This window comes from Ustilaginoidea virens, chromosome 7 (genome assembly GCF_000687475.1).
Source record: "Ustilaginoidea virens chromosome 7, complete sequence".
Lineage (NCBI taxonomy): Eukaryota > Fungi > Ascomycota > Sordariomycetes > Hypocreales > Clavicipitaceae > Ustilaginoidea > Ustilaginoidea virens.
In genome coordinates this window covers 1484041-1510065 of record NC_057322.1, presented here as the reverse complement: position 1 = coordinate 1510065, position 26025 = coordinate 1484041, and the positions used below count along the sequence as shown (strand labels likewise).

Here is a 26025-nt window from a genome sequence, read left to right as displayed (position 1 = left end):
CGCACAGGGGTGACGCATGCTTGAGATGCGAAGCAGCGGCAGCACCAGGTATGTCTGCCCCGTCTCTGCCCAGTCTGTTCAGTCTCTGAAAGGACCCAGTCGCCGGACAGATGCACCAGCTGGCAGGGCTGGCCGCGCGGGATGTAAACAAAAGGCCCGGCAGAGGAGGAAGACGACGCGACGGCGCATTCATTCAACCCACAGACACACACATGCCACATGCCACATGCCTTTTTCCACCCCATTGACGAGAGACGAGAGACGAGAGACGAGAGACGAGAAGCATCCCAACCCCATTCGCGAGAACCAGGAAAGCCATTCCGCGGGGCCATGCTTTCCAAATCTCTAGACGCCGCCCGAGCCGCCGTGAGGGACCTCTTCCGCAGCGGCGGCCACCGACACGAGCGCTGGACAGATTCCGCCGCCGACGAATGGGGGATGAGCAAGCCGACGAGGCCGCCGCCGGATCCATATGCCAGTCAGTTGTCGCCGTCGCACGCGTCGCAGCCCGCCCCAGAGGGAACGGAGCAAACGGGCTAACCAGCGGACGAGCAGCAGCACGCCAGCGCGCCAGGTCGCCTTCCCTGCAGAGCAGCCTGACGGGCAAGCACACCGCACAATCCACTCTCTGCACGGGAGGCCGCGTCTCGAGCACGCTGACCCGTTCCGACAGAACATGTCACCGCGGCGGCACACGACAACCCCCCCGTGGTGCAGGAGGGGCCGCGGCGGCCGGTCCCGGACGCGGAGCGCGGGCCGTCCGTGAGGGGGTGGTATCCCGTCCTAGGTGTGTGTGTGTGTGTGTGTGAGCCTTTTTTTTTGCTTTTTCTTATTTTCTCATATTATTTGCAGAACGCGCGGGGCCGGGCTGGCGGACGGAGGGGGCGGAGGCCGTTGCGCGGCACGATGACCCTGACTCTGACCCTGACCCGGACCCGGACCCGGACGCGCCCGACGAGACGGCCCCGCAGCAGGAAGGCACGGCCGACTCCACGCTGTTTGCGTACGCGGCCATGAGCGGCGCCGGGGCAGGCGCCGCCTCTGGGCCGTGGGCGCGGCGGCTCCGGGACAAGCAGGACCCTCTGCCCTCGGGGTAAGTTTTGCTGCTTGCAGCCGGTCGACGGGCGGGCGTGCGAACCGTTTTCACTTGCTCACTCCCGGGGGTGTGTGCCCCTTTGCCTCCCAGACGGCGAACGAGCGGCAGCCCAGGCACAGGCGCGCATCCAGTCGCGCCAGCGACACATGTCCGCGACGGAAGCACACGCCCCTGCCTCCACCCGGCCTCCTTTGCAGGTAAGCCGAGCGAAAGCCTTTTTGGTGCGTCTTTTGCACCAGGCCCAGGCCCAGGCCCAGGCCCGACCGCCGGAGGCGCTGGCTGACCAGGCGGGCGGGCGGCGGAGCAGAAACGTACGACATCTCCGACGACGAAGGCGACCCGGGCCGCGTGTCCCCTCGCACGTTCCGCCTCTGGGCCACGGGCTGCTCGGCCCCGGGGCCGCGACGAGACCGCCTCGCGTCACCCAGCAGCAGCAGCGCAGCCGACGACGACGACGACGAGCCCGACCCAGCAGACGATGCGTCCGCCAGCTCCGCCGCCAGCTCCCTAGGTATTCAGCGACCCCCCCCCCCGGACCGGTTCGCCCTCTCCTCCTCTCGCAGCAACCGCCGCCGCTAACCAGCACAACCGCTCCGCTCCAAAACCAAACAGCACGCGCCAGACGCGCCCACCTGCACAGCTGGCACACCAGACTCGCGCACGCACGCCCCTCGGCCCGGGACCCCCTCCGCCCCCCGGGGGCCGTAGTCTCCCTCACAAGCGTACCACCTCCTTTCCTCCTCCTCCTCCTCCTCCTCTCTTCCCCCACCGTCCAAAGACGTCTCGCTAACCAACGAGGCGAAAAACCCAAACGGTATCGGAAAAAAACCCCAGGCATCCGTCACGAGCGCCCTGTCCCATCCGTCCCGCCCGAGCTCCATCCCCCCCCACGTCCAGCAGGTGCTCCGCCATCGCCACCAGCTCCTGCTGGGCTGCGAGCACGCCGAGGCGCAGCTGCTGTGTGCGAAGCGCGCGTCCGGGGCGCGCGTCAAGGCCCTGGAAGCCCTGGTCGCGGGGGCAGCGGCATCATCATCTGGTCCGCGGGAGCCGGCGGCGGCGGCGGCGCAGCGGGAAAGGGACGACATATACCGCCACGTCGAGGGGCACCTGGCCTCCGTGGAGGCCAGGTGCAGGGCCTGTCAGGGGCGAGTGGCCATGCTGGTGGGCGAGGTGGAGAGGTTGGCGTGGCGGGAGGAGGCGCTGAGGAGCAGGTTGGGAGGCATGGGCCTGGGGTAGGCGTGTCTGCGCGTCTGCGTGTGCGGCTGATGGGCTCGGGTTGGAAACGGGAGTGTGTTGTGGTTTGTGTCTTGTGTCTTGTGTCTTGTCTGTCCGGGGGGCTAGCTCCTTCTGCAAGGCGTCTGCGAGCGTCTGCGAGCATCTCGGTAATTTTGTAGGACTTGTGCGGCAACAACGCATGGTGGATGGGATAGCCCCGACGGCAATGCGTCTACGAGCATCGTGATACCCTTGTACGAAGTGTATAGCGGCAACGTATAAATGACTGCAAACGCAGAGTTCTACACAACGACAATGCCGACCTACAACGTATAATGGCTGCAAACGCTGCAGTTTACGCAACGACAATGTCAACCTACAACGGACAATCACGTCACGCAAACGCCGTAGTTCGCTGGCAATGCCGGCTCCATGCCCCGGGACGGGACGCGCCTTTCCATCATGACAAGGTCAGACACGCACTACGCACCCGTATATAATGCAAGGAATCCAGGTCCGCTCCACATTGAACCAAAACCAGCTAGATGCCACGGAAATGACCAAGAAAGGGGCGAGTTAAGCAGAGACGACAGACAGACACGACAGACAGAGAAAGAGAGAGAGCAGACGCCTTCGCTTCGAATGTACAGGATCCCCATCTTCCCTGCGCCAGCTGCCCAGCGTGCATTCCAACCTGTGCTGCTTCCATGTACATGATCCCATCTTCCCTGCGCCAGCTGCCCAGCATGCATTCCAACCTGTGCTGCTTCCATGTACATGATCCCATCTTCCCTGCGCCAGCTGCCCAGCATGCATTCCAACCTGCGGCTGGTTCTCCATGACACCCTACCGCCCGTATCGATCTGGATGGCGCTCATATTCGCGCCCGTGCAAGCCTCTGCCCATGGCATCCCTCGCGTCCCTCGCGTCCCTCATCTGCAATTCCCTGGGATCTGGGCCGTACCCGGGCCCTGGGGGTGGGGGAGGACCTCTGGCATCGTAGCCTCCCGGGGTGTAGCTTCGGGGAGGGTCTCTTGGAGGACCTGGCCCTGGACCCGGCCCTGGCCCAGGCGTGGAAGCGTACCGCGGATAGCCAGGGTTTGGTGACGGCATGGATTCCGGCGCGCGCGCACCAGGTTGGTGGAATCGACCTTGCATGGAGTGCTGCGGAGGCGACTGCTGCGGGGCGCCTCCGTACACAGAGGGGGCGCCTCGCTCGTCCCTCATGCCGACGTGCTGCGGGCGCGGCGCGGGTGACCAGGTTGGCGCGGGAGTTGACGGCTTGGGCGTCGACGATGGCGGTCCCCAGGATGTCTGCGGAGGGCCCTGCGAAGCCTTTGACGGCGGCGGCGGCGGCGGCGGCGGCTGGGACGGCCAAGCAGCCGAGCCTGTGGGTGGCGGCGGTTGTTGCCAAGCACCTTCTCGGCCCGTAGGGGCAGGAGGAGGCGGAGGAGGAGCAGGAATCTCCCGAGTCCTTGATGCAGGCCCAGGTGCGCCGCCGAACTGAGGCGGAGGAGAGGAAGCATGAGCTTGCTGTGGCTGCCCGTATGAGGCGGGATAACCGCTCTGAGGTGGAGCGTATTGGGCTTGCGCCGGTTGAGCGGCCGGGTACCGATGCGACGTCTGAGGAGAGTTGTTGCCGCTCTGGTGCCCCGGCTGGTATCCGGGATGACCACCTCTGTAGTAGGGATCGCGCTCTACGGGGACCTGCTCCACCAGGCCGCCGGGTCTTGGCGCTCCCAGGTGAGGTGGCGGATTGGGCGAGCCTCCATACGATGATGGCTTGAGCGATGGCATCGCCGACGCGCCGCTCGAAGCTCGTCCGTACGGAGGGTATTGCGGCTCTGGCTCGCGGCGCATCTGCGAAGGGGTCGCCGGTGCCGGTCCAGGCGCGGGTACCGGGGGCGGCCGGCCCATTCCCTGGGGTGGAGGTGTTGCCGACGGGCCGGACGGCGCAGCCGACACTTCGTTTACTCGTTTCGAGGTGGGAGGAGGGGGGGGGTCGTCATTGAGCAGAGACATGATGTTGGATGTCTTGCGAGGCGGCTCTGGGGCGCGGCTGGCAGCGCTGGTGGGCGTCGAACCAGGCATGCCGGTCGGCGGTGCGTGGCCATATGGGTCTCGAACCGGCTGTCCATGAGCCGGCCGTTGATGTTGGAGATGTTGGTGTTGATGCAGTTGATGCTGCGGGTGCGGTTGATGTTGCTGATGAGGTGGTTGCTGATGCGGCTGTTGCTGGTGGGGTTGTCGCTGGTGTGGTTGATGCTGGTGCGGTTGGTGCTGGTGCATTTGTTGCTGGTGCGGCTGATGTTGATGCGGTTGACTTTGATGTTGATGTTGATGCAGTTGATGTTGCTGCTGCTGATGATGTTGCTGCTGCATCGACACTGGCCTTGACTGTGGTCCTGATTGAGGGGATCTGATGGCAGACGGGTGTTCCATCATGCCCCGGATGGCGTGAGGCGGCTGCTGCTGCTGCTGCTGCTGCTGCTGATGCATCGGTGGCGGATACGGTTGCCCGCCATGGCCAGAGGCTCGAGACGGATCCTGCGACGGCGGTCGTGACAAGGACAATGGCTCCCCTCTCGGGCCTTGACCGCCGAGACTGGACTGGTGACGATGGCCGTAGGCAGCCTCGTAGTGTCGTTGAGGAGCCAGCTCGGCTTCGGAATTCATTCGCAGAGGTTGCTGTCGCTCAGGCTTTCTTGCGTGTTCTCGTTCGCGTTCCCGATGGTCGCGCTCGCCAACTCTCTCTCGCTGTTGCCTGTCTAGCATAACATCAGAATGTCCCGCCTGCATTGGCTGAGCAGCAATCAACGGTCGCTGCTCTCGAAGCTCGGGAACCTGGCTTTGACTTGCGCCGCCACCACCACCACCACCACCACCACCAGCGCCGGGGCCACTCTTGGGCGGCAGAGGCACTCTCGGCTGCTGGCCTTGTGCAACCACCTCGCGTTCTCGCTGCTGCTGCTGCTGCTGCGTCGGCGGCGGGGGCGGCGGCGGCGGCTGTGGCTGTGGCTGCTTCTGCTGTTGTTGTTGTTGTTGTTGTTGTTGCTGCTGCTGCTGCTGCTGCTGCTCGGCGAATCCAAAGGCTTGCACAGGCGCGCGCAGAGGACGAGAGCCCGGCGACATGGCCTGAGAAGCAGACTGGGACACGGCAACGTGCTGTTGGATAGCCATGGGTTGCTGCTGTCCGGTTTGTTGGCCAGGAGGCGGCACCGGCTGCTGCTGAGCAGGAGGAGCCTGGGCAATGGGCACACCGTAAGTAGGGAAAGGTTGGGCCTGAGGAGGTTGACCGGCTGGCTCCAGTTTGGGTTGGGCTGGCTCGTTGTGCATCTCCATGCCTGGTGCCACAGCCAATGGCCGTGTCGAGCCAACTGCAGACGAAGTGTCATATCTGCGTCCTCGGCCACCCGTGGTTGGTTGTGGTGGATCGGGCCGCTTCTCGCCTCTGGCTCGCTTGGCATCTGAATCTTCCACAATAGCGTCCCATTCCGCTTTGCCTTGATCCTTTTGCCGGGCGAAGTAGTTCTTAACCTGCGTCAAGTGTTAATGATTATAAGTGAACGGGGGACGCGCAAATAGAACCAAAGACGTGAGCAAGACGAAAAAAAAAAAACCAATAGGAAAAGGAATTAAAGAAAAAAAAAAAACAAAGCGGACAGTTGGGTTCAGGCAGATACCGGAGGAGGGGGGGAAAAAAAAAAACTCGTGTGCAGAAACGTACCATCACGGCTGTTTTGGAACCCATGTGAGCCGCAATTGCCGTCCAATCGGAACCAAATGATCTCAACAGAAGTGGAAAGTCATTGGATTCCGACACACTCCAGTAACTCGAGGCCTGCACCGGAGCTTTTCGTTCGTTCTGAGGCTGTAGATTGAATGTGGTCATTGCAGGCTGAGTCGGCGGCTCTGGGCGCAGGGAGGGAGCCGCCATCAGCTCCGCCATTGACGAGCCTGCTATTGGTTTTCCACGCTCCAGAACCTGCACAGGAGGCGGCGGCGGCGGCTGCTGATGCTGCTGCTGTAGCTGTTGCTGTTGCTGTTGCTGTTGCTGTAGCTGCTGCTGTAGCTGTAGCTGGAGCTGTTGCTGCTGCTGCTGGTGTTGCTGCTGCTGCTGCTGCTGCTGCTGCTGCTGCTGCTGCTGCTGATGCTGCTGCTGCTGATGCTGCTGCTGCTGCTGCTGCTGCTGCTGCTGCTGCTGCTGATGCTGCTGCTGCTGATGCTGCTGCTGCTGATGCTGATGATGATGCTGCTGCTGCTGGTGTTGCTGCTGCTGCTGCTGCTGCTGCTGCTGATGCTGATGCTGATGCTGTTGCTGTTGCTGTTGCTGTTGCTGCTGTGTTCGCTGCTGCGGCTGCGGCTGCGGCTGCGGCTGCTGGTGCACCGCCAACGGTGGGTGGATGCCAGAAGGCACGACTTGCTCGAAACCTGCAGCACCTGAGACGCGACCCGCCGCATCTGATGGCATCAAGACCGGCATGTCTGGTGGGACTCGAGAGCTCGACCGAGACCTCCCCTTTACAGAACCACCTCCGGCAGCCGTGGGCAAGGCTTGATTGGCCTTGGCGGCTTTGCCCTCCTTATCCTTGTCCTTGTCCTTGTCCCTGTCCTTGTCCTTGTCCTTGTCTTTTACGCGCCTGCGACCTTTCCTGCCGTCCGCCTTGTCACCTTGCTCTCCTCGAGCGACTGCTGATGCAACGCGACGTCCTGGAGTTCCTGCAGGCGTGGCGTTTTCGCTGTCAGTCGCCGGTTGCTCAAAGCCCCATGTGGGAGCAGCAGCTCGACGCGGCCTCCGTCTTTCTCCGTTTTCGCCCGTGTCCTGGCTCTCTTCGTTCTCGTCGCCGTTGCCAAGCTCCGACACCAAGGCGCTGGATCTCTGCTTGCCTCGTCCGCCCTTCTTCCGCCTCTTAGGCTGCTTCTTGAGCTTCTCTTTCAAGTTGAGGTCCTTCTTCATCAGGTAGTAGTACTGAATGCAGGTGCCGAAATCGCGGTTGGGCATGACTTCTGCAATCTTGCCCCATTGCTTCGGGTTCTCCAGATAGCGCTTCTCGAAAAGTTCATTCTCCTCTTCGGTAAAGTTGTTGACCGGAGCCAGCACCTGCCACGTCGCCACCAGACGATCTTGGGGTGTGTAGCCGGACCGATCAACATATTGCGCCTTGGCTCTTTGCTCCGCGTTCCAGTGCATTTCCGGGATAATGGCCTCCTTTTCGCTGCGAAACTTTTCCTTTTGAGCTCGCAACTCCCGCTCCTTGCGTTCCTCGTCTTCCCGCATTGACGCTTGCAAGACGCGTTCCAAATCGCGCTCCGTGGCGAACCTTCTTCCCGAGGTGCGACCTTCTGGTTTTGGTTCCGACGGCACTTGTTCAACCGCTTCAACCATTGGTACCGCTATAGAGAACTTGTCGCGGCTCTTGATTGCTGCAGGATCGCTGGACAGGGTGAAGTCGAGATAATGAATGTAGTTGTCTGCGTAAGCCTTTTGCTGCCGTTTCTGCCCTGTGGCTTGCTCAAGATGAATCTTCTCCAGGTGTTCCGTAACGAATCCATCGACGAGGGGATCAGTGTCCAAGGAAGCCATAAACTCTTCGTCCTTTGTCCACGTCTCGCAGCTGTAGTCTGGTAAGCTGTCAACTGGCGGTGTTGCCATGAATTGACGGACAGTCTCCACGTCCATATACGACTCGAATTCGGACTCGGTTTCGTCGTCTTCGTCCGCTACCTGTGAAGGGGTGCTTGGAGGCTTGGAAGCAATGTCGGGAGCCTCTACCATTGATTCGAAAGCTTGCGACGGTAGTTTGAAGCCCTCCTTCCCTGCAGCTGACGTCCCAGATGTTGAACAGCCTGACCTAGAGACTGGCCGAGATGAGGGTTTGCTCACACTTCCGTTCCTCGACTGGGCTTCGCTGGCCGGTATTGAGGGTGCTGGCGGGCCATCAGTACCTATTTTTTCACCCTTGGCGCTTGATTCCCCCAGAGTGGTAGTCGCTGACTGGGGCTTGGCTGTAACCTCGTCAGGTTCCATTGTAGGCTTCCGCTTCGTTGGCTCCGCTGTCTCTTCCCCGGTAGGCACTTCTACGTCTTGGTTGACGGTAGGGCCGTCCTCGCCCTTGGTCGATGAAGCAGCGACAACACCTTCAGAGATGGACCCCAGAATTTCAGTCAAACCTTCGCTTTCGTTCAAGATCCGTGCCATTGCTCCATGAGACAGCGCGGCGTACCTTGCCACGACCTCGAGAGGCAGACTTGGCTGCGGCAACTTGCTTAGTTCCGTTTCCGTCTTTTCAATCTCCATGGCGAAATAGTCGGCCATATCTTCATCGTCGTCCGACTCCGAGTCTTGTTCAAGGAAGGTGGTCCTTGGGGGAAGAGAAAACCGCACGACGCTGACAGCAGGGGGCTTTCGTGTTCTTTTGGGGGCATTCTCTGCTTTGTCGAATAGTTGACTTGATGTACCTGTGCCCTCTTTCAAAGCTTGATGGGTTGTAGAAGATGCAGCAGATTTTCTTGTCTTCTCTGACATGTCAGAGTCCCTCTCCATTTCAGATTTTAGAGTAATCTCTCCTGGTTCGGCACTATAATTCGATCGTGCTCTATTGCCAAAACCAGATGTTCGCAGGTCAGTTTCGGCATCACTGCCCCATGTTCGTCTCGAGGCGACATGCTGGTCAACTTCCTTGCTACCGCGTCGCGATCCAAATCCCGTCTGCGAAAAGCTTTGAGCTCGTATCATTTGAGGAGAGGACGGTGGCTTCTTCAGATCCGGATTGATCCACTGTTTGCTAGAAGGGCGTTGCTGCTGTTGCTGCTGTTGCTGCTGTTGTTGCTGCTGTTGCTGCTGTTGCTGCTGTTGTTGCTGCTGTTGTTGTTGCTGCTGCTGCTGCTGCTGTGCGCGAGGTCCCAACGGAATAGAAGGGCTCTCGTGGCTTTCTGCTCTCGCCGGAGCACTGCTTTGAGTTGATGTATCGTTGGGTGCTAGGTTGCCAGCAGAACCAGGCCGATCCGCAAGAGCTCGCGGGGCCGAAGGAGGTGGTTTGCCAGTGCCACCAGCAACTGCTGCAGCACCATCACCGCCACCCCCTTGGCGACTAGGAACCGATCCAAAGGCGGGCGCAGAGGGTGCAACAGGAGGTGGAGATACGTCTCTAATCTGAAGCGATGGCTCGTGAGAAATGGAGGGTCTGCCTTCCTTCTTGGGACGGATCAAGTCGCGATCCGTTCGGTCGCGGGGGTCATCGCGAAGATCGCGCCTTACGTCTGCCTCTGGTGGGTATCTATCGCCTCGATCACGGTCATCCCGCTCTCGTACCCACCGCGCCTCTTGGGATCGACTTCGGGGATAGCGATCGTTGCGGTCATCGTACGGTGTCCGACCTCGACCTCGGTCGGATGGCCAGTCTCCTCTACCGCCTCTTCCTCGGCCACGCAGAAAACTGCCGCCGCGGCCAAAGGGCGGAAACCCAAAGACAGGGTCAGAGTTGGATGAGCCAGCAGAAGGAGGCCCGGTGTCTCGGGATCCGCGACGCGACCGGTCGGCATCTAGCGGGGGACCATCTCGTTCTCTATCTCGAAAGTCCCGTGGAGGTGTTCGTCCTCGCCCAGGTGGCGAGCGGCGGGATCTGAAGTCTCGCAGATCCCTCCAGTCCCGATCCCGATCCCGGTCCCGCTCTCGCTCTCGATCTCGCTCTCGATCTCGCTCTCGGTCCCGCTCTCGGTCCCTGTCTCGCTCTCGCTCGCGCTCTCGGCTTCGTTCGTCTCGATATCTATCCCTATACTCCATGTCGCGATCTCGTCCCCGGTCTCTGCTTTCGTCACGGTGCGGCCAAGTCCGGCCACCTCTTCCGCGCCCCCGGCCACGAAAGTCGCCAGTAAAGCCGCCCCTAGGACCACTTGGGGCGTCAACAAGGGCCTTGGGCCCTCGAGGTGGCTCTCTCCTCAATGAGTCCCCGAAGCCATCACGGTTAGGTGGGTATCCCGACGAGTTGGACCTGGATTCCGCGGATGAGCGACGACGGTCATTATCGCCATACTGCGAGGTCCTGTCGAAGCGGTCTGCAGACCTGTCTCGGGGAGATCTAGACCGTCGATCCGGATCATACCTATACCTAGACGCCCTGTGCCGAAGGTGACGGTCAGTGATATCCGTCGTCCGGTAGACAAGGGCAGCTTTGAAATTTGCTGCAGCCCTCGCGAGGCGATACGGCAACGAGGAAGGAAAAAAACAGCGTCAACGTACATGAATCGCAGATAAGGGGGCAACAGCCCGATTGTTGGGTGCGTGATCGATTTAGAATCTCATTCGGTGGCAAGGTGACTCAAGTGGCAGTGGTTCGATGGCATGCCGCTCCAGGAACGAACTGTCAGCCAGGCCTTTTTTTTTTTTGTTTTTTCCGCTTCGAAGACAAAGGTCCAAGGGATCCTCCTCCTTCGGGATCGACGCGCTCGGTTCGCCGTGGTATTCGGAAGGGAGCCAGTCGACGGGATGGAAGCTTCCGCTGTGCACGCGCAGATGTTCTTTTGCCGCCTTTCCTGTAACAGCTTGTCCCAAACGGCCAAAAGGGTGCGCGCGGCCAGCAAAAGGGAAACAAGAAATCAATAATTGACTTTGGTGAGTCAAAGATGGGTCTGGTCTGGTCGGTTTCCCGGCCCCGTCAGCCCTCGAAATGCGGGCAAGGCAAGGCCCAGGCGGAAGGCGGATGGATGCTGGACATGCAGTGCAGCAGATGCAGCCGTAGCACAGCATGGGGAAAGAAAGCACCTGCCCTGCTGGCCAGAGGTTGACGCGCTAAGCTATTCTTGGCGTGCCACCTGGCCTCCACCAATCGATCCAGCATCAGGAGCTCCGCACAGGTGCTCCGCACAGGTACCTGACCTTTGGTACCTACGGTAACAACACCTCGAGGTCCGTCGTCGTTGATTTCATGCTGGAAATGAAAGGCTCCTTTGCGTCCAAAGGAAATATAAGTGGAGTGAATGAAACTTGTTGAAAAGTGAATATCTGTAGAGGAGACTCCATTCGGCCGGGATCACGCGGGAAAAGACTAAAGGCCGAAGGTGTTTTTAGCCAAGCTTGTCACACTGACATGTCGTCCACTGCGCTGCGCTGCGCTACGCTGCGCTACGCTGCCAAGCGTTGGGGTCAACTCACCGAGAGAGTCAATTCTGGTCTGGTTGGTTGACAATGCAAATACCGGCGGCACGACTCAACTCCCTAGCGTGCCAGATCTGGACGCGAAAAAAGTTAGAACGGCCCAGCCTGCGGATGGCTTCGGCAAATATGTCGCACTAAACAGGGACAACAACAAGCCGAAGCCGTCACAGCATATCCCGGTGAGCTGAACCGGCGCACTGCATCTCCTGCAAATGGCTCTGCAAAGAACCCAAAAGTCAAAATTCGAACACGAACACAACCTGCACCACCATCCATCACCGACGCCCTCCGTCGATCGGTGGTGGTCCTGACCTGACTCCTGTGGATCGCTGGATCCCACCAGACATAAATCTCTCAAGTCGTGATCCAACTGGAACCCCTCTCTTCCAACTTTTCTGGCGTTTTTCATCTTTATTTCTATCCGTTCCATTATAAAGACTTCCCCATCCGTTCCGACAAAAAGACAAGAAAGAAAGAACGAAAGGAGGAGAAAGAAGAAAGAAAAGAAAAAAGCAAAGAAGAAAAATAAAGAAAAATGGAATCAACCAAGATCAACCTCTCACAGGCCAAGGGGGCCGTCCTCGTCAGATCTGAAGCCATGCCCGAAGGCTCCCAAGTCGTCGAGGAACTTGACTTTGACCAGCTCAAAGGCCCAATTACCGCTCAAGACCTATACCTCGGCATGCGTAACATGGGATTTCAGGCGTCGTCTGTGGCGGAAGCAATTCGAATCATCAACGACATGGTGAGTTTTTTCCAATCTCACATGACCGACAACCCACTCCCAAACCCCTTCTCCCTCCCGCAACACCCCCTTGGAGATTACGCAGGGGGAAAGGGAGAGCCGAAAAAACTATTGCCAACACCAAGCAGCAAGGATGGAGAGACGCCGAAACGGGAGATAGGACGACAATCTTCCTAGGCTACACCTCCAATCTCATCTCCTCTGGTCTTCGCGGCGTCCTCCGCTGGCTCGTCCAGCACAAACACGTCTCCGCCGTGGTGACCACGGCGGGCGGCATAGAAGAAGACTTCATCAAGTGCCTCGCCCCGACGTACATGGGCTCCTTCAGCGCCAACGGGGCAGACTTGCGCAAGAAGGGCCTCAACAGAATCGGCAACCTCGTGGTGCCCAACGACAACTACTGCGCCTTCGAGGACTGGGTCGTGCCCATCTTCGACAGGATGCTGGAAGAACAGGAATCAGGTAGGGGCACAGAGCAGGAAATCAACTGGACCCCCTCAAAGGTCATCCATCGTCTTGGTAAAGAGATCAACAATGAAAAGTCCGTGTACTACTGGGCGTATAAAAACGACATTCCCGTCTTTTGCCCCGCTCTGACGGACGGCAGCCTGGGCGATATGCTGTACTTTCACTCGTTCAAGTCGTCGCCGCGGCAGTTGAGAATTGACATTGTGGAGGATATCCGCAAAATCAACACTATAGCTATCCGGGCTAAGCGTGCCGGGATGCTTATCCTGGGAGGCGGCCTCGTGAAGCACCACATTGCTAATGCTTGTTTGATGAGGAATGGTGCCGAGTACGCCGTCTACATCAACACTGCGCAGGAGTTTGATGGCAGTGATGCCGGAGCGAGGCCCGATGAAGCGGTTTCGTGGGGCAAGATTAAGACGGGAGCTGATAATGTCAAGGTAAACCGTTACGGCGCGGGAAAGTGCGAATCATGTTGCAAATTGCTGACCCGCGTGCAGGTCTATATGGAAGCGACTGCTTGTTTTCCGTTTATCGTTGCCAACACGTTTGCCAAGGATATCTAGGCGTCCAAAGGAAGGAGCAGATGAAGAGTGAAATGAGATGAAATGAAATGAAAGCTTGCCTTGACCCACGCAAGTGACCGCCGTGGCTGTGGCTGCATCCACCTCATGTAGCACATATCCAAAAAGGACTTTGTCTTTTCCAACCCATGCCGTTCCAGCACGGATCGTCGTCTGATCAACTTTTGTTTGCGTAGGCGTTCAAGTCGTCCTGGACGACGCCCCAAAACTACTCCGAGGCATCTTGTTGGTCTTGTGGTGGTGTTGAACTCGGTTTGGGCTCACGGTTCCTGATGAGATTGTACCTGCGTTTATTGGCAAACCTCTGCCTCTCTTTGCGCCGGGCCTCGGCCACTTCTTTCTGCTGACGCTCCCTCACCCGCTCCAGGTCGATTCGTTCCTTGCGCATCTTCTGAATTTCTTTTTCAGAATCTTCGAGCAACTGCCACTTTGAGGCGTTTCTGATGGTGCCTATCGAGAGGAACACGTTGACCATGTCCAATTCACACACGGTCCCATCCTCTCGACGCAACGCATTCGCAGAGCTTCTGACCTTGTCTCGAGTAGATCGATCGAGCTTGCATGCGAATGGCCCCAATGCATCGTCGGAGAGAGGAGGAGGCTTGTCGGCGGCTCTCCTTCTATCACGCGTCGCTCTAGGCAGCGTTCGAGGGACAGGCTTGGTCTTTCCACGCGAAGAAGGGGGCGAGCTTGGAGGAGACGACGAATTCTCAGCAGCCGACGAGCTCGCGGCAGACGGCGGGGGTACAGGGGGCGCAACGAAGGACGGGGGGGAGCTCTCCATGGGCACCCTCGTGAAATCCACCGTGCACGCACTGTCATCGTTTGACAGGATGTAATTTTCTGAGCCAGACTCATCGTCGGTTTCGTCGTCGGATTTGTCCTCGAGGAGTGCTCCCGCCGCGTCCAGACAAGGATCCGTGCCAGAGTTTTCAAAAAGTCTCGGCAGCCCTGCCAGATGTTAAGATGCAAGCCTCGGCGGATATATGCGATGAACAGAGGTCGAAACTTACTGCTGCGAGTGTCATAATGATGAAAGCCGCTGTCCTCACTCATGGTGGATATCGAGGTTCGTTCTCAGCTGCACGCTGACTGACCCTGACATTACTGTACCAAGGACGGCCTGTCTGGGGGTTTTGAATAGAATCGAATATCGCGAAATAACAATGCGGGAGGATCTGTCTACTAATGGCACGAATCTCTCTGTTTTCTTGCGAGTTGAGGATGTTCATCTGTGTAAGTGAGGGCCAGTCGACGGCAGCCCTTCCATCCGTCGTCTCTGAACCATTTTATAACGCGACGGGCGCAGACGGAGCCGTGGGCTTGCCCCCCCTGGAGCTGAGTTCGCAACGAGCCTTCCTTCCCAGAGTCAAAATCGCTGTTGCATCGGCGACGAGGTCGCCACGCCACAAGGTCTTTTGCACCAGCTCGAACCCCCAAGCTTTGGCACGACATGGGAAGAGAGCCACAAAGCTTGGCCGGCATATCGGGGCGCATACTTGGCCCGCGACCATGCCGTGCCCTCTGGAGGCCGGGCAAGTGCCGAGGCTGCCATCCCGCTGGCCGCACGCCCACCAGCACGCCCACCACTCCTGGCTCGTTCCTGCTGCTCCCTCGCACTAGCTAGCTAGCTTTTGGTTGCGCACGAGGCGACAAGTCAAGCTGCAAGATTGGGGCCTGCATGGATTTCGGGGCGCCCTGCAAGGCAGTGCCGCGCGACCAAGCCTGCGTCTCTTTGCTAGCTACCATGTGTTGCGGACTTGGGGCCATTGTCAGAGGGCGGAGGGGCCATGATGTTGGAGCCGGAAAGGGAGTATGTAGTAGACTTTCCACGGCGGAGAATCAAATCACGGCTAGAGGTGAGCCGGAGCAGCGGTTGCAAATGCCACATCTGGTCCCCCCTTGGTCGAGCTGACGTTGAAGGTGGCTTAAGATTGAGCGCTTCGACAACGACGTCATTGCTGTCATTGGCTTCACAGCCGCGCCTTGTCCAGGCTGACCCCGCCATCCCAAGGAACTGCCAGCCCCTCTCGATTTTACCTTCTCTTTACCAAACCCCCCCCCCCACCCCGCCTCTCAAGCGAATACGTGACGTGCTTGTTCCATGCTCGAATCACGAAGGCCATAAGCCAGTTGGCGTCTGACGAGAAGCGAAGGCTCACCCGGAAACCAGACCGCAACAATGGCCTCCGGAGCCCCCTACATCCTGAAATGGGGCATCATGGCCACCGGCCAGATAGCAGAGAGTACGCAAGAAGCCGTGCCAGGTCCACGCCCGAACCCTTCCGTCGCTGCGGCGCCCCCTCCCCCCCCCCCCTCCTTCTTGTCGATGCCCCGAGTCCGTGCTGAATGACTGACCTCGGCAGAGCAGCCTTCTGCAAGGACCTTCTCACCGACCCGGCCTCGAGAGACGTGCACGACGTGGGGCACCAAATCGTGGCCGTGGCCTCGTCCACGTCTGCGGATCGCGCCGCCGCGTTCCTGCGCGGCATCGACGGTCCCGCCTCGGCCAAGGCGTACGGCTCGTACGCGGAGCTGGTGGCCGATGCCGACGTGGACATTGTCTACGTGGCGACTCCGCATAGCCATCACTTCCAGAACGCCATGCTGGCGCTGCGGGCGGGCAAGAACGTGCTGTGCGAAAAGGCGCTGACGGTGACGGCGTCCCAGGCGAGGAAGCTGGTCGACACGGCCAGGGAGAAGAAGCTTTTCCTCATGGAGGCCGTCTGGACGCGGTTTCTGCCGCTGAGCGTCAAGATTCGGGAGCTGGTGGCGTCGGGGGAGATTGGGACGGTGTACCGGACGCTTGGTGGGTTGTCTTTTCCTCGTCCTCGTCCTCGTCCTCGTCCTCTCTTTTGCCTGTCCTCTCGACCCCGCCAATGCAGCGGATGCCGTCATGATCCCAAGCACTGACCCCAGGCCGATTTGGCAGCCGACCTCTCCTTCAACGAAAACAGCGAGCAAGACGACGGCACGGTCCGGTTCCCCGACAGCCACCGCATGGTCAACAAGGATCTGGCGGGCGGCGCGCTCCTCGATCTCGGCGTCTACGCCCTCACGTGGGTGTTCCAGAGCCTGTACCACGTCCGGCCGGCGGGCAGCCGCGAGGCGCCGGTGGTGCTGGCGGCCGCGAACCAGTACCGCACCGGGGCGGACGCCAACACCAGCGTGATATGCCAGTTCCCGCGGAGCAGGAGCCTGGGCGTGGCGACGACGTCGCTGCTGGTCGGGACGTGCCCCCGCGGGCAGGGCGCCGCGCAGGCCCCGGCGGTCCGCATCCAGGGGTCCAAGGGCGAGATCCAGGTGGCGCACCCGGCGTTCCGGCCGCCGCGGTTCAGCGTCATCCGGGCGCGGGGTGCGGGCGCGGGCGCGGGCGCGGGCGAGGGCGCGGGCGAGGGCGAGGGCGCGGCTGAGGTGGTCGAGTGCCCCGTCCCCCGGGATGCCGGGCGCGACTGGGGCCACGGCATGTTCTGGGAGGCCGACGAGTGCGCGCGCTGCGTCCGCGACGGCAGGACCGAGAGCGACACGCTCCCCTGGTCGGAGAGCATAGTCATGATGGAGACGATGGAGGAGGCCCTGCGGCAGGGAGGCGTCGAGTATCCCGAGCGCATCACCACGGACGTGTACGACGAAGAGAGCCCTCTCAACACGGGGGGGCGCGTATAAGTTGGGGGCGTGGTGCGCGCGCGGCGGCCGCATAAACATGCCGCTGTAGCTTCTGCCTCTTCTGCCGCTTCTGCCTCGACGCTGTTTTTTTTTTTTTTTTTTTTTTTTTTTTTTCATCTCATAAACTTTTGCGTCTCCATGCGCCAGCTCTGCACGCACAGACATGTCGCGCCCAACCGAGCCTCTCCCCTTTCCCCTTTCCCGCTCACTCCTTCTTTCCGTTGCACCAAGCAGGGGGGGGGGGGGGGGGGGGCGGCGTACAGCAAGACGCCTCTCATCTCGGCATGGCCGAAGGGCCCGACACTGCCCGGTAGGTAGGTAGTTCATGCAAGCGGATGACGCAAAGCAAGACTCGACCTCGACCGGGGGGGGTCCGGCTTGTTCCTCTGCTTTGTCGTCGTCGTCGCGACACCCAAGCGGGCAACAAGACGAACCCACATGCACCCAGCCTGACCTGACACACACCACCGCACCGCACCACCCTTGCTGAGCGAGCAGCTTTTTTTTTTTTTGTTGTCTTTGCTTGCCCTTATCTAGCCTGATTTTCTGTAACTTCCGCCGGCGACGACGGCCCCAGGTCCCCGCGCGTCTTTGTTGACCTGCCGACGACTTTGGTTGCCCCGCACACCCGCACGTAATTAATTAGACTCGGGGGTACATTATCCCGCACCGGGCCGCCCGTTTCCTTCAACCTCCCCCCCCTCCGCCCCCCGGGAGGTCTTTTTGTGTTTGCTGCCGCCGTGGTCCTTGTCGCCTTTCTTGCCGGGACTTGCCGTGTCCATATGTGTGTGCGTGTGCGTGTGATGTGCGTGTGATGTGCGTGTGCATGTGCATGTACGTTACAGAGTCGCACGTGTAAAAAAAAAACAAAAGCAACGTGAACAAACCACGGAACCGGCGCTGGTGGACGCGGACGCAGACGCAGACGCAATCCAACGCAGGTCGTCGTCAACCCACGTGGGCCGGCCCAAACGGGCTTGGCTTCCTTCCATGCTTTCTTTGCCCGCCGCGCCCCCTTTTTTCCCCGCCCCGAGCCAAAGGGGCAAGGGGCCTAGGCCAGGCCAACGCGGGCTTTTTGCGGATGCGGGAAAATAGGCATCGGCCTACGTGGCCGGCTGGCAGGCAGGCAGCAAAGTTTGCCCCGAAAGGGGACTTTGGCGCCGACGCAGCGAACGAACGGAGCCCAGGCCAGGCCCTATTGCGCGCCGTTCCCGCCCGGGGGTGGCTGGCCTGGCCTGGCCTGGCCTGGCCTGGCCTGGGCCCGGCTGCTGCTTGCCCAAGGCGGCAAAGCTTCTGGAAGGATTAGAGTTCACAGCCCCGCTGCTGCCCCGCCGCCCCCCTTGCCCCCCACCGGAGGGCAGGCAGCCGGACCCAAAAAAAAAAAAAAAAAAAAAAAAAAAGGCAGACACGTTGGCCTGGTGTCTTGTCTGGTCGATGCGAGATTTATCTGCAGCACAGCACAGCACAGCACAGCAACGACGACGACGACGACAACATCCCAGCAGCAGCAGCAGCAGCAGCAGCAGCAATACCACCACCACCACCACCATCACCATCATCACCATCATCACCACCGCCGCCATGCCCCCCGACGAGCAGGACGACTTCGAGGCCGCCCACGTCCACGCCGTCTACGAATCCATCGCGCCGCACTTCAGCGCCACGCGCCACTCGCCCTGGCCCCTCGTCTCGCGCTTCCTGCGCGCCCTCCCCCCCGGCGCCGTCGGCCTCGACGTCGGCGCCGGCAACGGCAAGTACGCCCCCGTCAACCCGGCCCTGCACCTCCTCGCGTCCGACCGCTCCCCCGCCCTCGCCCGCCTCGCCCGCGCCCAGCGCCGCGCCGAGGTCCTGCTCGCCGACTCGCTCGCCCTGCCCTACCGCGCCGCCTGCGCCGACTTCGCCATCTGCATCGCCGTCGTGCACCACCTGTCCACCCGGCCCAGGAGGCAGCGCGCCCTGGCCGCCCTGCTGCGCGTCCTGCGCCCGCGCGGCAGGGCCCTGGTCTACGTCTGGGCCCTCGAGCAAGGGTCGTCCAGCCGGAGGGGGTGGCACGCCGCCTGCCCGCAGGACGCCCTGGTCCCCTGGGTCGTCCGCGCCAAGGGCGGCCTGCCCGACCAGACCTACCACCGCTACTACCACCTCTACAGGGAGGGCGAGCTGGAGGAGGACGTCGCCGCCGCGGGGGGGGTCGTCTGCGAGAGCGGCTACGAAAGGGACAACTGGTGGGTGATTTTCACCACGGCCTAGCCCTGGCCGGCGCTGGGAGCCGGGAGCCGGGAGCTGGGAGCCGGGAGCCGGGAGCTGGGAGCCGGGAGCCGGGAGCTGGGAGCCGGGCGCTGGACGCTGGACGCTGGGCGCTGGGCGCTGGGCGCTGGGCGCTGGGGTTGGCGGAACTTGCCCGGGTCCCGCGTATCCGTCCGTCTGGGCTTGCTCTCAACATGACAACTTTTGTCGTTTTTGTCATCATGTCGTCCGTGTCGACATTACGTGCAACAAGACCCCTACCCCAGGTACCTGCATGCTCGGCTGCCGCATACTGCACACTGCACACTGCACACTGCACACTGCACACTGCAAACTCTCGTGACATGCCCGGTTGGCGTGCTGCAAGTCATCCTCCAAATATATGCAGGCCAAACCGCGTCTGCCATTATGCTAATCATGGTTTTGCCTTTGAGCTCTATCATGCTTCGCCATGCCCATGCCCATGCCCATGCCCATGCCCACGCCCACGACCACGCCCACGACCACGCCCATGCTCCCCTTCCTTTACGTCTATGCAGGTGCAAGTTCATGAATTGCCCGTACCCTATTGCCCTAGTGTCTAGCCCTTTTCTATGCCCTGATAAGAAAACACCTGTTGGACACCCGGCTGCCTCTCTAAGTGCCCCGAAACATCTAATATCGTTCTCGCCATCTAACCAGATACTCCTCGGTTTCGGCAGCTTGTGCGAGTCAGAAGCCGGCAGCGATTCCATCGTGTCGCAACAACAATTACAACAGGGAGAACCAGCTGTAAAAATAAGAATTATAGCGGGAAAAAAAAAAGTGACATGTGTGAAAAGCATGGTGAAACAGTTGTGCCGAAAACATGATAGTGTATAGTATCCCTAAATAGCACCATCGCCCGCTCCAATGCATCATCGCTCGCTTCAAAGGCATCAATCAAACAAAAAATAAGAAAAAAAAACCCCCCATCTTGTCAAACAGTATCCCGCAACACTCTTTCCCCGTCTAATCGCGCTTCCCCATGACTTTATGCTCCTAGGTGAAGCAAAACAACGCAGGCAAAGAATCAGACGAGGCCGAATAAACCCAAAACTGTCCGGAAAAGGGAAAGGTTAAAAAAAAAAAAAAAAAAAAAGGCAAGAGACGAAATGAAACAAAAAGCAAAAAGAAAAAGTCCAGTCTTGACGAGCTTCATCCCAGCCGCCGTCGGTGGCTGCCCTCGCGTTGCATCATCTCCGGACTTGCTCGCCTCTTCGCCACCCTGGCTTGGTCAACATGTTGTTGTTGATACACTGGAGCGTTTTGCATCAAAAGTGCATGCTTGGGTCCAGGGTTTACGGCCGCGTGGTCAGAGTGTGGCCTGTCCACAGGTCCAGTGTAGGGACTTACACCCGTCGTAAGTTCAGCGAGACTTGGCAAAGGTCCTGGGTTCCGCGGCTGTCCTTGGTGTTGTATTGGGGCCAGGCCAGTCCCACTGTAATAGAATTCACCATGCTCGGCTATGGATCCATGCACCATGGGCCCTGACCCCGCCGGGGGTGGTAGTGGTGGCGGCGGCGGCGGCAGTGGAGGGGCAGCACCGACATTGTCGACTCTGGATATTTGTCCCGGCAGCGATGACACGGATGCATGTCGCGAGTAAAGCGTGCGAGGCGATGGCGGAGTCATCGGTCGACTTCGAGTCGTCGTGTCCGGAGCCTGATAGTGCATGTTGGCCCGTGGAGGTGCGCTTCGGTTCCCGCTTTCGACGTTGACGGCCGCCAGAGAAAATGGAACCACACCGGCTCTTCTCGCCATGTCTGCTTCTCCGAGTTGCCAATGCATCGCCTCTGCAGCTCTCCATGGTACGGCCAACTCTTCCGCTACCTTGGCCCACATTTCCGACTTGAACCTGGGTTGACAATGTCAGGAAGAATACCTATTGACGATGTGTGTGGGAACAGTGTCGAAGCGTTGCTCTCGGAAGGGGAGAAGATGGCAATTAAAAAAAAAAAAAAAAAAAAAGAGAGAGAAAGAAAAGACAGAAAGAAAGAAATAAAAAAAGTTCAAATAAAGAACCAGGTTCCTGCCTACCTCTCGTAAAGTCTGGCAAGCTTATTCTTGCGCTCCTCGTCCCATTCGCTACGCCGCTCGAGATAATTTTGGTAGTGAAGCCGACAACTAATGGCGCTTCTTCCAGGCAGACGCTTCGACACATCTTCCCACTTCATGCCGCTCCCTCGCAGCTCGATAATCAGGGCATCTTCTTCTGGAGACCACTTGCTCTGCTTCTTGACGGGTTGATCGGAACCCTGAGGGGGCATGCCACGTCGATGGCCTGAGATGGATATGGGAACGACGGATCGAGGAGGAGGCGGTGTCGCCGTGAGCGCTGCTGGAGAAAACTGCCGTCTCTGTTGCCCATGGGCAGCTATCGTCGGGTTCGGATGCGGTGGAAAATGATGGCCTCTGGGCGATTGTTGAGCATAGCCTTTAGACTCATTTGAGTCGGCAGACTTGAGTAAGGAAGTGATATCCACGTTGATGGCCGGTTTGCCTCGTGTAGCGGCACGATGTCCGTTTACAGAGGCGTGGGATCCGCGTATGTAACCGATATCGCCGTTGGTGATGATGCCGAACGGTGGCTCTGCCCGCGGGAGGCAGAGCAGAGACTGGCTCTTGAGTTGGGCCAGCTTTTCTAGCTGATTGCCTAAAAGGCCAGACCTGTTGGGCTTGAACAACTGGGTCCCGAGTTGAAAGCCAAGGTCTAATCCTTTTTTTTTTTGCTTGTCTCTCTGCTGGGGGGGGGCTTGAGTCACTCAAACGATGCGGTGTACCAACAAACTGGAACTGAGGACAGAACTGCCTTGGGGCGTGTAAGCCCGAGATTTGACGAGCGGGAAATCCAAGAAAGGGCGAGGTTCGTTGGGGCCGGACGCTGGACGCTGTATGTATGAAGGTTCAAGATGAACAATTTCTGTGATATACATGCATATACAGACGTGTTTTTTTTTCCTCGTTGAAGGCCTAATCTGGGTCGAATGCTCGTTTCTTACTCTCTCTGTTGGTCTGCAGCGTTTTCGAATTTTGCTCAACATGTATGTATAACCCAGTGAAAACTGCCTGCGGGAATAAAGAGGCAAGAAGATGGGAGAGAGCAACGCTTGTGTTGGAGCAGGTGTAGCAAGGCGTGTAATCGTTGGTGAGCTCTAGACTGTGCCGGACATGATTTCTTTTCAAATTTTGGACATGCCTGGGGATGCAACGTCAAGTCTGACAACCAAGTCGTGCCGGTGATTGCTGCAGTACGTCGGCCTCGAAACTGCCCGCGATCTGTGGAGAAGGGAAAGAAGAGCAATGCAAGAGTGACGAGAAGTAGATGAGGAGGAGGAGGTAGACGAGATGTCTCGGGACTTTCAAGCCAGAACCACGACTCCTGTAAATCGTGTTTATAGAGTTGTTTTACCGTTGTGATTGGTTCCGGCAGGGTACGACATCCACCAATGGGGGGGGAGAGACGAGCAAGAGGGTAGATGAGGCAGAGCAGACGCCGGTAAACGAGCCACGACGTGGAACAGGTAGGATACCGACAACGACTGGGGTCCCGTTTTCGTGCTTTGGATTTGTTGCCTTTTTGATGGTGTTTTTTTTTCTGTGTTTGTCTGTTTGTTATTATGTAGGGTAACGACAGGCGCTTCAAACGACTGGAGGCAGGGAGAGCGCAGTGCCGAGTAAGCCTGTGGGAGAATAAGTCAACGGCCCCCAGAGCCCGGCCCCCAGTGGCCCTCTGGAATTCACGCAAGGCGGCCAAGTGGGAACTGGAAGAACAGGACGTCAGTCATGGTCGGATGAGGCATCAAGGACGACAGGGGGTGTGCAGGGACAAGGCGGGCCTGCAGCCGGGAGCGTGCTGGGAGCTTGCTGGGAGCTTGCTGGGAGCTTGCTGGTTCAGTTTCTAGATGGAAGAATTGGCCCCAAAGAGGGCCAGGAACAGGGATCCGAGCAAGGGCAAAGCACAGCAAGGCAGCAGTCCAGGAGGCTTTTTTTTTTTTGGGGGGGGGGGGGGGAGGGGGGTGTTGGTGATGGCCACGCCGCCTCCTTGTGCATCATCCTGACTCCCTTTTGCAAGAGTGACGGACGGCGTGTGTCTCGACCGTGGAGGGTGAGTGCGAAATCTGTGAGTACGGATGCGAGTATGAGTGCGTGTGCGTGTGCGTGTGGGCGCGCGTGTGCGTGTGGGCGCGCGTGTGCGTGTGGGCGCGCGTGTGCGTATGTTGTCTTGCGCAATTTTTTTAATTCTTTGCTTGGGTGCGGAGAGGCAGGGAGGCAGGCACTAGCGGATGGCTCGCCAGAGTCACCACCAGGGTTTTGCAAAGTGACATAGAAAAAAAGAAAAGAAACATGCATATCGCACACATGGACCGGCGCACTCGCAGCAAGCGTCACGGCTAACGCACAAAGCCTGGAGGTAGACCCAGTCTCGGGATAAGGCTGCCACCAAAAAAGGGAAGCAGAAAGGAGGCAACCCAAAAAAAAAAAAATAAAATAAAATAAAATAAAAAAAAAGCAAAGATAAAAGCTGCCAAGAAAGAGTCGCGGAGACGCGGAGGGGCCGAAAGAAAAGGGGGGGGGGACAGAAAAAGAAAAAAAAAGAAAAAAAAAAAAGGGCCTCCCTGATGTTGGCCCTGTGTGTGCTTGCTTGGCCCTGTGCTGGTGGTGGTGGTGGCGGCTCGAACCGGACAAGCACCTGCCACTTGCTCCTTCTGCAGCAAGCAAGCAAGCAACATGAAGCAAGCAAGCAAGGAGTTGGAGTCGGGGCGGAAAGGACAGCAGCCGTGCGTGGCTCGCTCTCTACAAGCTCAACGGGCTCAACGGGCTCAACGGGGCCCGGATCGCCTGCCTGGTTGAGAAAGCTGACACCAGACCCGAGTGAGCGACATAGGGCTACCTAGCCCAACCCATACCACGGGCAAGCTGCATGCCTCACGGAGCAGCAACGAGCAATATCGTCAACCAGACAACAAATTGCATGTTTTGTATTGTATAGTGTATGGAGTAGTCCGTCGTCCGTACGGAGCCGTCGTCTGGGAAAGAGTGAAGCAGGTGGGGCGGAGGAGGGCGTGCGCCAAGTGCAGCCAGGCCCGGCATATGGGGCCTTGGGTGAAGGGGGGTGTGTGGGAAGAGTGGGGTTCATCTAGCTGGTTTATTCTTCACACTTCTTCTTCCTTCTGACCTGATTATTTTTTTTTTCCATGCGTCCCCGTCGGCTCTCGAGAAGAACCGGGCGGGTGGGGGGTTGGCCGGGGGGGTATTAGGGGGGTATTAGGGGGGGGGGGGGGGGGGGGGGGGGAGGGTGTGTGTGGCTTGCCGTGATACGCTTCACTTCTGGCTGGAGACGCCAGGCTCTCGCGGCTTGCAGATGGCAGCAGAGAGGGAGGTTAGTCAGTCGGAGGGAGCAAGGCTCAGCAAAGCCAGGCGGTATGGAGGGGCACAAGCAAGCGACGTGGACGTGTGTGGTCCATCAGGGCGTTTCGCATGAGCCTTGTCGTACATGCTTCCATCTCCGGACCTTCCTTATAAATGCAATTTGATACATGTATGCATCATGTACCATGTAATGCACTGTATCGCAATCTGGCCTGCATGGGACATGCCACATAGTGCGTTGGGTGCTCGGTACCCAGTTAGCAACAGCCCCCAGCCACTTGTTGGCTTTGCACCAGACTTTTTCCGGACACGCGACCCCGAGCGAGGCGCCGGGGATGCTGCCCCTCCAGTTAGGAAGGGGAGGGGCGGGCTGTCGATTACATATACAGAACCTTAGCAGACGAGGCCCATAGACGTCGAATGGGCCCATTTTCATGAGTCGGTGTGAACGATATCAGACAGAGTGGATGAACAAGGTGGATGCGGGATGCGGATGGATGGATCAAGATGGATCATGATGGATCATGATGGATGGGCGGATGGGCGGATGGGCGGATGGGCGGGTGGAGTGGGAAACGGGCGTCTAGGCCTAGGCCTGTTGGGCCCCAAAAGGCGCGGTTGTGGCTGCTCGCAAGCAGCTTGAGCGCTTGAGCACGTCGATGCCAGACGCCAGCGAGCGTGACCACCGACCATTCTGACCCCCGGCCACCGACCACTGACCACTGACCACTGACCACTGACCACTGACCACTGACCACTGACCACTGACCACTGACCACTGACCACTGACCGGTAGTGGCAGCGCTCAATAGGACCTGCTACCGAGGACACTGCTTTGGGGGGGGTGGGTGGGGGGGGGGCAGCACCCGGGTGGGGGGGCGAGCCAAGGGTCGGCTTCGCAGAGGGCGAACCCCGTGACAGGCAGGGAAAGCTGGGGTATGAGGAAAAAAAAAAAAAAAAAAAAAAAAAAAAACCAGTTCGTCGAGGCTGGCCCTGGTGCCTTGCGCAGTTGATTATGCGCGCGTGGTTGAAGATTCAGCCCAGCCGTGTTTCCTTTTCTCGCCCGCTGCTGCTCTGCGCTCTGCGCTCTGGAGCGCTTCACCGAGTGACTGAGTGACTGACTGACCCGTCAAGCGTTCAACCCGGCCGCGGGTCCTATTCGGCGCTCCCTTTTTTTTTTTTTTCTTCCTTTTTTTTTTTTAGGTTTATGCATTAACCGGTGTAGGGCATAACATCACCGACCAGGGGAAATATATATATATATATATATATATATATATATATATATATATATATAAAGAAGAAGAAAAAAAAAAAAAGGGGGCAAAACTCGTCGAGCACGTCCGTCGGAGCAAAGCGTCTCTTCCATCCCAGGAGTCAATCAGCAAGTGTCGAGTGCGGCAAAAGAAAAAGACGACATCCATTGCCTGCGCGGCGCAGCTCCATAGCTTCAACTTGCAGG

The 26025-nt window shown here is 59.0% G+C and overlaps 7 protein-coding genes across 7 annotated transcripts; 4 read left to right on the top strand and 3 right to left on the bottom strand.

The window, feature by feature from the left end:
• Positions 1-219: 219 nt before the first annotated feature.
• Positions 220-2332, top strand: UV8b_08072 (uncharacterized protein; the record flags this gene model as incomplete). The annotated part of the gene is made up of 6 exons (XM_043145569.1): positions 220-478; positions 556-762; positions 853-1093; positions 1336-1607; positions 1709-1818; positions 1931-2332. The coding sequence occupies 6 exons, from the start codon at positions 220-222 to the stop codon at positions 2330-2332; spliced, it is 1491 nt and encodes a 496-aa protein (XP_043001504.1).
• Positions 2333-3157: 825 nt separating this feature from the next.
• UV8b_08071 (uncharacterized protein) lies at positions 3158-10094 on the bottom strand (the record flags this gene model as incomplete). The annotated part of the gene is made up of 4 exons (XM_043145568.1): positions 3158-4379; positions 4439-4687; positions 4743-5848; positions 6039-10094. The coding sequence occupies 4 exons, from the start codon at positions 10092-10094 to the stop codon at positions 3158-3160; spliced, it is 6633 nt and encodes a 2210-aa protein (XP_043001503.1).
• A 1906-nt stretch (positions 10095-12000) lies between these two features.
• Positions 12001-13244, top strand: UV8b_08070 (uncharacterized protein; the record flags this gene model as incomplete). Its single annotated transcript, XM_043145567.1, has 3 exons — positions 12001-12210; positions 12339-13118; positions 13179-13244. The coding sequence occupies 3 exons, from the start codon at positions 12001-12003 to the stop codon at positions 13242-13244; spliced, it is 1056 nt and encodes a 351-aa protein (XP_043001502.1).
• Positions 13245-13470: 226 nt separating this feature from the next.
• On the bottom strand, positions 13471-14318 carry UV8b_08069 (uncharacterized protein; the record flags this gene model as incomplete). Its single annotated transcript, XM_043145566.1, has 2 exons — positions 13471-14213; positions 14276-14318. The coding sequence occupies 2 exons, from the start codon at positions 14316-14318 to the stop codon at positions 13471-13473; spliced, it is 786 nt and encodes a 261-aa protein (XP_043001501.1).
• A 682-nt stretch (positions 14319-15000) lies between these two features.
• On the bottom strand, positions 15001-15270 carry UV8b_08068 (uncharacterized protein; the record flags this gene model as incomplete). The annotated part of the gene is made up of 1 exon (XM_043145565.1): positions 15001-15270. The coding sequence occupies one exon, from the start codon at positions 15268-15270 to the stop codon at positions 15001-15003; it is 270 nt and encodes an 89-aa protein (XP_043001500.1).
• Positions 15271-15444: 174 nt separating this feature from the next.
• UV8b_08067 (uncharacterized protein) lies at positions 15445-16928 on the top strand (the record flags this gene model as incomplete). Its single annotated transcript, XM_043145564.1, has 3 exons — positions 15445-15508; positions 15634-16071; positions 16195-16928. 3 exons carry the CDS (start codon positions 15445-15447, stop codon positions 16926-16928), a joined length of 1236 nt encoding a protein of 411 aa, XP_043001499.1.
• Positions 16929-18509: 1581 nt separating this feature from the next.
• Positions 18510-19175, top strand: UV8b_08066 (uncharacterized protein; the record flags this gene model as incomplete). The annotated part of the gene is made up of 1 exon (XM_043145563.1): positions 18510-19175. The coding sequence occupies one exon, from the start codon at positions 18510-18512 to the stop codon at positions 19173-19175; it is 666 nt and encodes a 221-aa protein (XP_043001498.1).
• Between the last annotated feature and the right edge of the window lie 6850 nt (positions 19176-26025).